Consider the following 15,896-nt stretch of genomic DNA (forward strand, 5'->3'; position numbering starts at 1 on the left):
TACGGTTCCCAGGAGGGAAGGGCATGCCATGCCACAGGGGGAAGCACCTGGGTTGGTCAGGGGGCAGAGGGAGAGGGAGGAACTGTGGGCAAGGGCCTTTATTGTGGTTTCTGTGGAATGGATTGGGAGTGGCAGGGTAAACAGGTTTAGGATTGGCTGATTTGACTAATTTCAGTGGGCTCTGGGTATAGGGACTCTCCCAGTTTGTCTGGTACCTGGCCTTGTGTGGTTAAGTCAGGTGGATAGTAGCCTGGAGTGTGAGACCCTGATTAAAGAGGTGGTTGGGGTGTGGGCTCTGGGTTGATTGGTTTGTATATGAAAAGGACATGTGGATGAATTGTTTACTGTCTCTAGGAATTGGCTAACCTGGGAAGAGTAATCCTTCTAGGATCATCAAGGTCCTGGATATCAAAGCATCAGAAATACAGAATATAAAAGATATGGTTAACGCATGAGATAAAATAGCTACCTCTGACCCTAGCTGGTCTTGCTAAGTGGTTAGAGCATCTGCCTGACGACTGAAGGGTCCCAGCTTCAATTCTGGCCAAGGTTGAAGGCTCAGTGCTTGGCCCTGGTCGGGGCTCATGCAGGAGCCAATTGATGTGTCTCTCTCACATCGATGTTTCTCTCTCTCCCTTCCACTCTCTGAAAAGCAATGGAAAAAATATTCTCAGGTGAGGATTAAAAAAAAAGCTACCTCTGTTTCTAGTACAGGATAACTGAAATGTGACACTTTTAAAGTGTTCTGTTTAGAGTTGAAGAATCCTGGTGTGTATTTTTCTGTGGCCAGGAAAACATATTTTTATAGAATTTTTAATGACATGGGAGAAGCACATGGTATGATTTTACATGAAAAAAGGAGTTCAAATAAGTTAAAGTACGAGGTAATCTAAAATCATAAAATACATTTATAGATTAGTAATAATAGTTATCCCTTATTGTGGTATTATGTAAAATTTATTTCTTTTTTATATTTTCTAATATTTTCCATGCTTTTAGTGTCTTTGCTCTGCCTTTATGAATCATGAAAATAATAGGTAGATAAATGGATAAGTAAAGACATAGATAGATGAAAATTTTTGGAGGAGACATAGTCTTCTTTCCCTCTTGTCTCTATGTTGTGTGTCGGCCTAGATAAGCCAAAGCTGCCTCGAGAGTGGCAGGAAAGTCGTACTGCGTAATGAGGATGCCCTGAGACAAGAGCTGCAGCTGGAAAGTTTCCATTCACGCTGGCTCCCTAGGCTACAGCAATTGACATTTGGGTAGATTATACTACTACATAATATGTGTAATGCACATGAACCCACACATTACTTTAATCTTCATATTGTTCATGAACAAATATTCAGTTCCTACTATATATAATGTTCTATCCGTCAAGTAACACCTATTTAAAATGACACAAAAAGACACTTTTAACATATAAAAGGAACCTTAGAACTGTAACCCTGTGTCAGTGAACCTTCCACAAGTTTCTCAGAAATATTACTTGCAGCTCATTGTCCTTGTTTTGGTGCTCTTGGTAATAGCTAAGGCAAGGGACAACCCTGCCAGTCAGCTCTTAAACACTGTTTTCCTCTCATAGAAAGCAATACATGAGCAACACAGAAAACTTTGAAAACACAGAAACACAAGTAAGAAAAGAAAACATTATTCCTCTTTTTATAGAAAAATCACTTAACAGTTCAGTGTATTTCCTTCCAAACTTTTGGCTATATACATTTCACAACTGTAATAAAGTGACATATTTAAATTGTAAATGAACTGGGACTTTTTGAACAGCTATTTTTATTTTTTTTGAGTGTATTAAGCATGTCTTTTTATTATATATTCTATATTTTTGATACATTTTTTTAATTTTAATTTTAATTTATTTATTTTTAAAATTTTTATATTTGTTTAAAATGTTACAGATGTCCCTTTTTCTCCCCAATGACCCACTCCACCCCGATCCTTCCCCCTCCCCAGTCCCTCTCCCCACCATTGTGTGTCCTTGGGTTGTGCATAGATGCATATACATTCTTTGGTTACTCTCTCCCCCTCCACCCACCCGCCCTCCTCCATCCCTCTGACATTTGTCAGTTTCATCTATGCTTCCATGTCATTGAATCTATTCTTGAACAGCTATTTTTAAATTTAAGAAAATGTATACCTGTTACAAAAATATAAAAAATACAGACAACTATAAAGATGAAAACAAATATTTTCCTCTTGGTAACTACTGGAACTGTGCCTTAACCGTGGAAATGGTTCATAGTTTGTTGTTGTCCCATCTAACATGCATGCAGAAAAGTGCACAAACCTCAGATACACAGCCCAATAGTTTCTATGGAAGTGTGCATCCACGTTGCCCTGGCTAGGTCGTGTTATAGAACATTCACAGCACCCTAGAAAGAGCTTTTGTGTTCCCTCTCCTGACCACCCTGCCAAAGGTAACTACCACTTTGATTCCTGTGCCTGGATGAAATTTCCCTGTTCTTACACTTCATATAAATAGAATTATAGAGCCTATAATCTTTATCATCTGACTTCTTTTACTCAAAATTGTGCAGTAGATTCATCCATGTTTGTGGAACTGTAGGTTACTCTTCACTGTGCACAGTATTCCACTTTATAAATATACTATAATTTTTATCTATTCTGTGCACGAGCACTAGGATTATTTCCGATGTTTGGTTCTTATGAATAAAGCCCTGTGAACACTCATGTGTGCATTTTTGGTGAGCACATGCACCAGTTTCTGTGGTGTATTGATCTGGGAGTGGAGTTGCTAGGTTTTAGCTAGACTGTTTAGCTTTAGTAGGTACTACCAAACAGTTCAAAAGTGGTTATAATAATTTACACCCCACAGGCAGTCTATACGAATTCTAGTTGCATTTATATTCTCAAAATACCCGTTGTTAATTTATAAGTCAAGCTTAGAGGGTGTGAGGTTAAAGAGGATTGTCTTTACTCATCATGAATTTATTTAATTAATTTAGTTGGCAACCTGGACTATATTATTGTACCTATTGATGCATAGCAAATTACCCCAAATTTAGCAGCTCAAGACAACAGACATTTATTATCCTACTCAGTGTCTGAGGTCAGGAATTTAGGAGTGGCTTAGTTGGGTGGTTCTAGTGTAATGTCTTTCACGAGACTGCAGTCAAGCTGTTGACCAGGGTTGTAGTCATATGAAGGCATCTCCAGGGCTTAAAGAGATGCTGCCAATGTGTCTTTCTTATAAGTTGCTGGCAGAAGGCCTCAATTCCCTGCCTTGTAGGCTTCCTCAGAAGCTGCTCATGGCAAGAGAGGTCAGATGGTTAGCAGACTTAATCACCTGCTACTTAAATTCTCCTTTGCCATGTAGGCTAACATACTCATAGATCCTGGGAATTAGGACATGGACATCTTGCGGGTGGGTGGTCATTTGCTTATGTCTATCTCTATATCAATCTGCCTGTGTACCAACCTATATATCCAATGATCTATTAACTTCCCACTTCTATAAAATGTTTCCAGTCCACCTGCATTATTCGAACACTGAGATTTGAGAAAAGATGCTTGGAACCTCTGCCACATTCACTGAGATAGGTCCAGTCTGGATTCACAGGACTCTATTAGGTTATTGTGTTTCTGTCAATTTTGAGAATGTTCAGATTAAATATTTTGATTCCTCTTACAAATTAACACCATTGGATGCTGTGGCCAGTTCCTGAATGTATTGCCTCCACTGCCTTATGACTATTTTTGTATAGTGGACAAATAATAAATTTCTCTACCATTCTTTCCACCATATTATTCACTTTTGCACTCACCATCAATATGTTATCAAAATGCCACAAAAAGGCACCCTTGCCGAATATAAGAAAAATTGTAGGAGTCAATTAACCTTAAGAGGTTACTGAGCAAAGATATCTGGATTATATAATCAATAGCCTTTGAGATTTAGTCAACAGGGATTAAATGGAATATTTTTATTGTTGACAGTATGATCATGTGCTTGGAAATTTTTCTCTTCAATTGTAGAAATGATTAAGGATAACATTGAATTCTTGTAAAAGAGCAGAGAAATATGAGTTTTGTGCCAGAGGCAGCATGCTCCAGATTTATTGAGTTATCTACACCCTTGGAAATACTAACAATTAGAGAGCAGGAGGCTTTAATGGGAGATCACATGATGGAAATGGGATGCAAACACCTCAGTTTCATGCACAGGTTGGTATCACTTTCTAAAAACAAAATCATAAATGCTAGGGTGAAGGTCAAACACAACTTATAAAATTTTCTAATTCTCCCTCCCCCCACATTGTTTCGCAGTCAATCATGCTTCGTCTGGACTTAATGTTCCCTTTCTTTTTAGAGAGGGAGAGAGAGAGATCAGTGAGAGGGAAACATCAATTAGCTGTCCCTGCTCCCATACACATCTTGACCCCAATCGGGGATTAAACATGCAGCCTGGGCATGTGCCCTGACCAGAAACGACCCCACCACTGTTGGGTGCATGGGAAGATGTTCCAAACAACAGTCACACTGCCAGGGAAAAGGCTGAGTCTTTCAAAGTGCCCTGTGATCTGAACGCTGGTTACTCGTACCAAAATAAGCCATGAGGTGGTATTATAATAAATTGGACCCTTAAATCATCTGGGAAATGCCCATCAGGCTCACACACTGCACTAAAGGGAACCTGTGGCTCTGTGACCTGCAAACAATGAGACGGTGTCTCGGTACCCACGATGCCAGTCCCAGGATGTGCTGCATAATTTTTTGTTTTCAGTATGAACACATAGTTTCTTTGTATTAGTGTATACTTCAGGTTTCTCTATCCCATCAAACTACTGTAGAACTATGAGCAACAGTTGTGAAATAACAAGACTTAGGGGTTTTGTACGACAACACAGAGAAGGAGCAATACCACTCTTAAGGTAGAACTTTATTTCTCCTTGTTAGAATCTTGTTCTCCCCAAAAACAAGCATTGAAGGATGAATTGTTTTGATAGGAGTTCCAAGGAAAATTCTCTTTGGGGGGGTTTAGGCATTTTCTTTATAGCTGCTGATTTGTAAGAAGTCTTCTCCTCCTGTCTTTTAAGTTGTATAAAACATATAGGGGATTAACCATAATGGGAAAATGAATCTTGAATAGTATGTTGGATTCAATTATTGCTTATGAAAAGTTATAATTGAATTTCAGGAAACTATTTTAGATGTATTGATGGCACTTTGCGGGTATGCAGCTTGGCTTCCTAATGCCTGGCACTTAATGCCTGAGGGCTACACTCAGATGGCCCCAAAACATACCAGAGCTCCAAGGCTGTCTCTTCAGGGAAACCTGGGCATATACAGAAGACATGTGACTCACATCACTGCTATTGCACCCACTGAGACCACTCTGAGGACGGTGGCGTTAGTATGGAAAGTTCAATGGAATTCTTGGGATAAAAATAGAGTCTATTAGATTGTTAAGGCTACTGTAACAAACTACCACAAACTGAATGGCCTGAAAAACAGAAGTCTATTGTCTCAAAGTTGTGGAGGCTAAAAGTCTGAGGTTGAGGTACTGGCAGGGCCTTACCACCTCTGAAGGCACTAAGAAAGGCTCTGTTCCATGTATCTCTCCTGGCCTCTGTTGGTTTGTTGCAACAGGGGCGGGTGGGGGGAGGGGGGCTTTGATTTGTGAAGCAAGCTCCTTCCTTGGCATGATGTTCTCCCTGTGTCCATGTCTGTGTCCATATTTCCCATTTTACAAACGACTCAGTCATATTGGGTTAGAGATTCACCCTACTCCAGTATGACCTCATCTTAACTAATTATATCTGCCATGGCCCTACTTCCAAATAATGTCACATTCTGAATACTGGAGGTAAGGACTTCAACACATGAATTTTGAATTTTGGAGTGTGTGTGGGGGTGCAGTTCAACCTATATCATAGTGTATCCTGAGGAGGAAATGAGAAATAGGGAAATATAAATAGACTATATATGTATTTTGAAATGTTTGATTATGAAAAGAGAGTTAAGAGAGTATATAGGAGAATAGAGTTGATGAAAAATTCTATAGTTTTGATTTTAAGAAGGGAAATATTTTGATAATTTTAAGATTAATGGAAAAAAGCTGAAAAGCTGAGAGGTGTAACTGGTGGATTCTAGTACCAAAGAGGACAGTGCAGGATGGAGGGAGGGAAGGAGTGGTGTTCCCGGAAAGGAGGAGAGATGCTTCTCTTAACATAATGGTGAGGGGGGAGCAGTGCAGAGGTGCTGACTCAAACAGGTTTATTAAATTCGTTATGACAAAGTTGAGACAACTTACTTTTCATAGCTCCTCCTCCTTCTTTTTGATTATAATTATTCACAGCAATACTGAGAAATGGGGGCAGGAGAGTTGGAAGTTAAAAGAAAGTGAAATTTTATTATTATTTATTTATTTATTTATTTAAACATATCTTTATTGATTTCAGAGAGAGGAAAGGAAGGGGGGAGAGGGAGATAGAAACATCAATGATGAGAGACATTGATCGGCTGCCTAGCCCACAACCCAGGCATGTGCCCTGACCGGGAATCGAACCCCGATCTCATGGATCCTAGGTCGATGCTCAACCGCTGAGCCACTCCAGCTGGGCAAGAAAGTGAAATTTGAAATAAAATTGACTACAAAGGTAAGGAAATGCAAATGGCTGGAGAGGCCTGGGAGGAGTAGGAGAGTGCTGGAGTCCACCTTGTGATAGGTGACTATGCATGTGTAGAGGGACAAAGCTTCTTGTATGTGTAGATCTTTATAGCTGGTAAGCTGCCAGCCTGGGAAATAGACAACTGAGTTAGTTCATATTTAAAGTTTTGCCAAGCTGATATGCTAGAAGAATAATAACATCAAGCTTTTCATACATTAGTAATAGAACACTTGACAGTATAAACCATGACACCTAAATAAAAAAGGGTAGTAAGTGACATCAGGACTGGCTGACAGGCCAGGGCAAAGTGAGAGGCCCGATGAGACGGATGCACTGGAGGAGCGTGATGAGCTAAGTGATCAAGAACAGGACTTACACCTTGGGGTTCCCCTGAATATTCAACTGTGGATGTCATCTGCTGCCACCCTTAAGGGAGAGTTCATCAGTCAGTGAGATTCAATCACTAGAGACAAATATTCAACATTTAAATGTCTTAAAGAAACAAAAGTTTATTTCTCACAGAAAGTAATTCTGGAATCGGGCAATACAGTAGTTAGTTCCATGACATTGTCAACAACTCAAGCTCATTCTACCTTCTCTGCCATCCGTATCACTTTACATGGCCATAGATGTGTTTTGAGTTCCATCAGTGATGACACATTATAGCCAGCAGAAAAAGTAAAGGAGAAAAGAAGGACATCATTTCCCTTTAAGGACACATCTCAGGAGTCACACAGAATAATTCACCTTATAATACACAGGCCATCATTTAGTGACATGCAGAAGGGGAGGGTAGGAAACCTAACATTTGTATGAGGCTGTCATAGGACAGGGCAATAATGAGAGGAATCTAACTAAGGAAGAAGTGGAATTGATATGAGGGGCAATCATCAGTGTGTGCCTCAGAGCTTCATCTTGAACATGAACCAGTAAGGAAAAATTCAACTTGTATCTCACTGGGGGAGAATCGTGACCATCACTGGGCCCCAAAGTAATAATTTTTTATGCTTGTTAGTTAGGTATATGATTTAGAACATCAGTCAGTTCTTCTTTCCCTGGGCAGATGGTTAGGGAGCCTGAGTCAGAAGACCAAAGCCTGAAAAGAGGTCTTAGGACACCAGAGAATGTGTTCTGAGGAAAGCTGAATATGTGGGACCCATCAGTCATGTTATAGAAACATACCTCTCCAGCCTCATAATCCAGGAATATCCCCACTTTATCGGGTTTTTCTCCTAGAATAAGATGAGTTTCTGGGGAGGTGAGAGCCCAGTATTCCCCGTCATAGAGCCTGATGGCCCAGAAACCATTCTGGGGGGACATTGTGATCCCCCCCTTCCTTTTTACATTATCCCTACAGATTCCCAGGTCCCAGGAATGTGTGTTTCCAACCTCCACCTCCCAGAAAGCTCTCCCCATGCTGATGTTCAGCTGACCCAGCACACAGGGAAGGGAGTCGAATCTTTTCGTGGAGCTGAGTAGATCTTGATAAGTTTCTTGCCAGGTTACTCGCCTCCCTTTTTCAGACAGAAAGAGGGAAGGGTGGGCAGTGGCTGCATCCAGGGTCACATTTACTGCAAAGACAAGTGGACCTTCATGTTTTTGAGAAAAGTCTCAGCAGGCCTGGGCCAGAGGGTCCCCGATCCCTGAGATCTCCTCTGACCCAGGGTAGGTCGAGCTCACGTCCAACATTTTCCCCCAGACTACTCCAGAAGGATCAGGGTCCCTCCTGGACCATCATAGACTCACCAGCTTTGAATTCTTCTTTTCTCCAATCTGCAAGGAACAAGTGAACATGAGATTCCACCATTTGAAAGATAAGGAGCCGGTTTGTCCAGAACACTGAGTATAAATCCCCTGGGATTAATTCAAGATAATAGCACCCAAAGAAAAGTCTCTTTGATATACTAGAGGCTCTTTTACAATCTCCTAAATTGTGCCTGACATGAAGGTCTGACCCACCATGCAACAGGATAAATATCTATAATCTATTTAGAGTAAATCAGGTAATGGGGAGTCTGACCAAATAACTTATTTTTCACTTAGATTCCCAAAATTTTAGCAGATGTTGAACACTCTACCTATGTTCAAAACAATGCGACATGCAATTCAAAAATAACAAGCTGCTAAAATGTAATGTTTTAAACACATTATTATCTGTTAAAATGTTAAATAACCTGTTGAGTTCATGAAATGTGCACTTTGGTGTTTCCTCGATGACCACTATTGCACACACAGTACCTAGTCATCTAAGAAATCCTTGACCATAAGATTTCTTTCAACACAGCCCATGTCACTCACCAGGATATAATGGCGCTTTCATCCAAACTGCAAAAGAAAAAACAGGCAGCCTTGACTTTTGTTCCTTCCCTGTTTTCTCTCTTGTCTTTTCCATTTCTCCCTGTCTTTGTCCCATTTCTTCTGAATGCTTGGAACTTCCTCTTTCTGTCTTGCATTACCTTCATTTTCTATTTTTTGAAGCATGATAATAATGCTCAGGTGTAGGACAGGTGGGAATATAGGAGCAACAAAAGGGGAGGGAAGAAGGAGGGAGCATAAAGTGAAAAGAGGAAGGAAGAAGGAGGGGAGGAGAATGGACATGAGGGGTCATTTGTGGTTTTCAGGCCACAGGGAATTTATTGACATTTAAGAAGATGATGCTTCGAGTGCTCCTCTGCTGACGATGGGCACTTTGCTGTCCTTCTGCATCATATCCTACTGCTATGGGGCAGGACCCAAGGGTGACAACAAATGGAGCTTCCGAGAGAAAAGCATTACTCACCAGACTTATATTGAGCCTTCCTCCTATCTGAGAGAAAATACAGAAACACACGCTATGAGACAGGTTTTCCTAACATCATTAGGAAGATGCAGTTAAAGCTATTACACTCGACAGTGTTTGTGTCTGCATATTGGCCCAGTAACGCCCATTTCAAAAGTAATGAAAGAAATCTCTAAAGTTTGTTCCATCTGAAAACTTCGCTACACATTGAGAATACATGAGGATTGAAGTAATTCTTGTAAGGGGGCATTCAAAAGTAGTTTAGGAGAATCTTAGGAAATAGCCTTAGACTTTTAGAGTCACACTATCAATGAGATTCGCTTGAGTGAAAAATGCGTGTATAAAGGACCTTGAAGGAAACACAGTTTGTTGAATTAAATGAAAATAAAAGTGAAAAGGCATAATAACTATGGCTGAAAAGAAAAGGAACCAGGCAAAATGGTGCAAAAATATTTATGTAGCTTGGATAACTTAAGGATATGGTCAAGAGAAGTGGCCTAGAGCATCTCAAGATTGTACTTGACATCAGTATAGACAAAGTGTGAAGAGAGGCCGCGCAGAAGGAGCTCGTCTCACTCAGCAGCTTGGAGTGTGAACCCTTCCAGTAAGACCTGGGACAGCATCACAGGCAAAACAATAGGCTCTTCCTGTAACTGTGGGGGAACCCAAGTTAAAGGAAGCTTTCTATTTATGGGCATAACCACATGGTTCTTAGACTAATTCCCTTCACATCCCCAACCTTATAATGACATTATGGGGTACATCTGTAAGGTAGAAGCCTAAGGCTATATCAAAGGGAAAGAAAGGGAAAAAGGAATAATGTTTCTAAGAAACACATCAGTAAATAGAATGTCAGAAAAAAGTTACCAATTTCGATCTGAAGTTTCCCTGAAAAGTAAAAGAAAAAAAATGTAAATGTTAAGGAAAGCTGACACAGAAAATAAAAATGAGTTAAAAATTTTCAGTGTACAGAAATTTAGCAGGATGAATGTAATCATAAAAAACAAATAAACAAAAACAAAATCAGGAAATGAAAAAATTATGAGCAAGCACATTTTTTGTAAGGAAGTACATTTTTATCTTAGAAAAATGAGAAAGGAAAATGAATTTTCACATTTTGCTGAATAAAAGAAAACTGGTGAGACGTGGACAGATGATAAATAAGATTTTATCCCATATGTTTTTCTTTATGGAAAGTTTTAAGGATATAAGTAATTCAAGATTTAAACCAAAATATGTATTTAAAAACTAATGTTATAACAAACGTTATTTTGGTAATGGTGTACTGAAATGGAGTTTTAATTGTGCAGATCTTTCTATGTCATGTTAAACAAGATGTCTTCACTGTAAACATTATTTGTCTAATTAATGGTAAGCAAATATGTAGAAGTATTGAAAAAGTCTTTTTAGAAGATATAACAACCATTAAGAAAGTGAATGACTATCAACCTGGGTCCATCATTTTGCAAGTCTGATGATTTCTAATTTTTTAAAAAAAAATTATGTTTATTTTTGAAAGAATTGCAGATGTCCCCTCTCTTTCCTCATTGACCCCGTCAACTGTGCACCCACCCCCTGCCCCAGGCCTTCACCATACTTTTGTCTGTGTCCATGGGTTATGCATATATGCATATAAAGTCTTTGGTTAATCTATCCCCACGCACCCGCCCACCTCCACCTTCCAGCAGAGATTTGCCAGTCTGTCACATACTTCTGTGTAACAGGATTGCAATAAATTTTAATTTAGATTTCAGTTGCTAGGACTTTCAAAATTGGGAAGAGATTAATAAGAATTTACATATGTACATGAATAACCCATGGACACAGACAATAGTGTGGTGAAACCCTGGGGAGGGAGTTGGAGGGGCTGGAAAAGGGGTCAAAGGGGAAAAAGGGGGACATCTGTAACACTTTCAAAAACAAAGATACATTTTTTAAAAAACTTGTACTCTCTGATTATATTATCTACATTTGACCCATTAACTTACATATAAGGAGAAAATTTTTCTACAGGTAAACTTTTTTATAAACAAATATACCACCTGTGTGAAAGGAACAAAACTAGGAAATAAAAATGAATGCGGAGTGGAACAGGCCTTCCGAGATGAATACTACCAATAATTTCTCTTTCAACGGGCCTTCATATTTTCAAAATTTAAAAGGAAACATGTCATCCTACAAGACAGGGGCTTCAACAGTGAGGAGGAAGCGCACAGTAAAGGCCCCCATCTGTCCAACACTGTTCTTGTTGTACCGGTCCTATGGAATCTGCTTGGTACATTAAAGACATATATTTGAAAGACCAATCCCAAGGAAGAAAAATTATGACAGAAATTGTCATTAGAAAAGGGGGATATTAAGCTATGAATGATTGTATTTTATTTTCTTTTGAAAGATCTGAGGCCGATTGCTTCTAGGTTCTTAACATGAAAAATCCATGAGAGCTTTATTGCTTTTGAACTTCTCTTAGGATATGTAATGCGCCTTGAAATATTGTTAAGCGCAGTTTGTCATTTGATAACAGTGTCAAAAAAAGAGCAAAAGAATAAAAAATGGACATGGTGGGATATTTTTAAATGCCAGTAAAAGTCTGCAAAGTATGCCTGTAGCCTTAGCCCGTTTGGCATGTGCCTCAGTGGCAGGATCAATCCCCTGCCCCAGTGCAGGCACATGCGGGGAGCAATCAACAGTGTGTCTCTCTCACATCAAAGTTTCTCTCTCTCCCCCCTTCACCCTGCAACCTTGTCTAAAAAGCAATGGCAAAAATATCCTCAAGTGAGGATTAAGATAAAAAAGGAAGATGCAAGTAATCCCAACATCTGCTAATGATTGTTTCTGCAACGTGGTCAGTCACCTCATTTCCATAAATAAGGAAAAAACCTTGGAAATCCATTTCACTGAAATCATCAGTCCAACTATATATAATTGCATGTGATAAGTAAGGACATAATGTTTTAACTATCTCCTGAGTGCGGTACTGAAGAGTGGTACAGAAATACCTTGGAAGCTACCATTAGACTTTATTGATAAAATTGAGTGAAAACATAGTATAAAAATCCCAAAGGAAGAGGGAGTTGGTGAACTGAAATCAAATGAATGTAAATGAAAAAAGAGTAATAACTTTGGTCAGAAGGAGAAAAATAACCAGCCACACTCATGTAAAAATATTTTTATATTTTAGATCACAGGTATATGTGGTCAAGGCAAGTAGAATTGCACGTCTCAAGAGTACACTTGGCTGCAGCATGTTCAGAGTGTTGCAAAGTCCAGGTGGAGGGAAAATATAAATGAGAAACTTTGATGTCCCATCACTTCCCTCAAGATGTAGGACATTGTCGTGTGCACAGCAATGGGCACTAAAATCCAGAGAACCTGTCAGTAATTTTCTAGAACATATTTTGATTCAAAACGAGAACATACTTCCTAACCTAATCCTCCGCACCTCGCAGGCCATGGCCTGGAATTAAAGAAAGCATCTGGAGGGCAGAATAAGCCTCAGAATACATAGCGAATAAAGACAAGGAAGTGAAATGTGTGGAGGGAGAGGATGGGTGAATTCAGGAAACAAGAGAAAAATCGATGGGATAATTAAAAATTCATGAAGAAAACCCCACCAAAAACCTAGGGAATAAAGGGTTTGGGTAACGATTTAGAGAGTAAGATACGGACAAGAAAAAATCATGGCAATGAAACACATCACTAATGAAGCCCAGTCTGAGAAAACTTACCAAGCTGTTGCTGAAGTCGTTCTGATAAACAAAATGGAAATGTTTGTAAATATACGGGAAACACAGAAAATTAAGAGCAGTTGAAAACTGCAATGCAAAGTAAACTAGTACAATGAATATAATAAGAAAAAGAGTAATAGCAAAACAAAAAAAAAATGTAAAATTGGCAAGACAGCACCTATTTGCCCCCTTGACTAGGTAGAAACATATGTGAGTTTTCTCCGATGACTAAATGACATGATAATGCTGGTGAAGCGTCAGAGAGACCTCCTAGAATTGTACGCCATACAGGTACATGTCCTTATGGATGGCTGGAGGTCCTTGGGAAATTCAAGGTTTTGAACCACAAAGCTCATGTAATGAAATAAAATTATTTTGCAATAAACATTTTCTTAGCAGTAACACATTTCAACTGATATTTTATTTTTGCCAATGTTTACATGTATATTTAATTAGTCAAGGTGTATTTCAGTGCAGTATTTCTGACAGGAAAAGTCAATGAATCTATTAATCCTGGGAAGACTTTTTGTAGATGTTATTATCACTGAGATAGTGAAAGACTATAATGTGTGGCACAAATATTTTGCAAGTCTAATGGTTTTAAACCTTTGAGTTGAACAAAATTGCAAAATAACTTAATTGTCAAGAGGTAGAACTCATAAAATCAGCTTTAGTAAGCACTTTGTATATTTTAGCATTTACTCACGAGTTCACAGAATTGAGTGAAACTGGTACTTGCCTCTTTTCTGTTCACTCTGCCCTGAAAAGTAAAGGGAATAAATAAACAAGTCATGCCAAATGAAACCACAAGAGGGGTTAGGGGGAGAACACACATGGGTACCCTTTTGATGGTTCCTTTTGTAGTGAAAATTCAACCAAGCTTGTGACAATTGCAACCCAAAGGTCCAAAAGGACATCTCAGCCACCAGAGGCAGTGGCACTTGACTTCGAGCATGCCTTGTGAATAGGAAGGAAATCAGGAATTAGAAGCACGAGGGAGGGAGGACAGCACTTCTGGGATGCACATTATGAATTGATCCTCGGTCCTTAGACTATCACCTTTTTTCAGATTGAAATGCAAACATGTATTCCTCCATCAGACAGGGGCTTCAACAGTGAGGAGGAAGCGCACAGTAAAGGCCCCCATCTGTCCCACACTGTTCCTGTTGCACCGGTCCTATGGAATCTGCTTGGTACCTTACAGAGATATATTTGAAAGACCATTTCCAAGGAAGAAAAATTATTAATGAAATTGTGATGAGAAAAGGAGGATATTAGGCTTTGAATGATTGTATTTTATTTCTTTAGAAACATCTGAGGTCCATTGCTTCTTGGTCCTTAACATAAAAAATCCATACGAGAGCTATATTGCTTTTGAACTTCTCTTAGGATATGTAATGCTCCTTGACATATTGTTAAGCGCAGTTTGTCACTTGATAACAGTGTCAACAAAAGTGCAAAAGAATAAAAAATGGGCATGGTGGGAGATTTTTAAAAGCCAGAAAAAGTCTGCAAAGTATGCCAGTAGCCTTAGCCCGTTTGGCATGTGCCTCAGTGACAGGGTCGATCGCCTACCCCAGTGTAGGCACATGCGGGGAGCAATCAACAGTGTGTCTCTCTCACATCAAAGTTTCTCTCTCTCCCCCCTTCACCCTGCAACCCTGTCAAAAAAGCAAGGGAAAAAATATCCTCAAGTGAGGGTTAAGAAAAAAAAGGAAGATGCAAGTAATCCCAACATCTGCTAATGATTGTTTCTGCAACATGGTCAGTCACCTCATTTCCATAAATGAGGAAAAAACCTTGGAAATCCATTTCACTGAAATCATCAGTCCAACTACATATAATTGACATGTGATACGTAGGGACATAATGTTTTAACTATCTCCTGAGTGCGGTACTGAAGAGTGGTACAGAAATACCTTAGAAGCTATTCTTAGACTTTATTGATATAATTGAGTGAATACATAGCATAAAAATCCCAAAGGAAGAGGGAGTTTTTGAACTGAAATCAAATGAACGTAACTGAAAAAAGAGTAATATCTTTGGTCAGAAGGAGAAAAATAACCAGCCACACTCATGTAAAAATATTTATATACTTTGGATCACATGTATATGTGGTCAAGGCAAGTAGAACTGCACGTCTCAAGAGCACACTTGGCTGCGGCATGTTCAGAGTGTTGCAAAGTCCAGGTGGAGGGAAAACATAAATGAGAAACTTTGATGTCCCATCACTTCCCTCAAGATGTAGGACATTGTCGTGTGCACAGCAATGGGCACTAAAATCCAGAGAACCTGTCAGTAATTTTCTAGAACATACCTTGATTCAAAAAACGAGAACATACTTCCTAACCTAATCCTCCGCACCTCGCAGGCCATGGCCTGGAATGAAAGTAAGCATCTGGAGGGCAGAATAAGCCTCAGAATACATAGCGAATAAAGACAAGGAAGAGAAATGTGTGGAGGGAGAGGATGGGTGAATTCAGGAAACAAGAGAAAAATCGATGGGACAATTAAAAATTCATGAAGAAAACCCCACCAAAAACCTAGGGAGTAAAGGGTTTGGGTAACGATTTAGAGAGTAAGATACGGACAAGAAAAAATCATGGCAATGAAACACATCACTAATGAAGCCCAGTCTGAGAAAACTTACCAAGTTGTTGCTGAAGTCGTTCTGATAAACAAAATGGAAATGTTTGTAAATATACGGGAAACACAGAAAATTAAGAGCAGTTGAAAACTGCA

General features: G+C 39.3%; 1 protein-coding gene across 1 annotated transcript; it reads right to left on the reverse strand.

Moving 5' to 3' along the window:
- Positions 1 to 7,658: 7,658 nt before the first annotated feature.
- On the reverse strand, positions 7,659 to 13,906 carry LOC148093011 (butyrophilin subfamily 1 member A1-like). Its single transcript, XM_087817227.1, has 6 exons — positions 13,894 to 13,906; positions 13,155 to 13,175; positions 9,427 to 9,453; positions 8,946 to 8,972; positions 8,394 to 8,420; positions 7,659 to 8,218 (listed from the first exon to the last, which is right to left on the reverse strand). The coding sequence occupies exons 4-6, from the start codon at positions 8,965 to 8,967 to the stop codon at positions 7,659 to 7,661; spliced, it is 609 nt and encodes a 202-aa protein (XP_087673353.1). The 5' UTR covers positions 8,968 to 8,972; positions 9,427 to 9,453; positions 13,155 to 13,175; positions 13,894 to 13,906.
- Between the last annotated feature and the right edge of the window lie 1,990 nt (positions 13,907 to 15,896).

This window comes from Miniopterus natalensis, chromosome 5 (assembly GCF_054644295.1).
Source record: "Miniopterus natalensis isolate mMinNat1 chromosome 5, mMinNat1.hap1, whole genome shotgun sequence".
Classification (NCBI taxonomy): Eukaryota; Metazoa; Chordata; class Mammalia; order Chiroptera; family Miniopteridae; genus Miniopterus; species Miniopterus natalensis.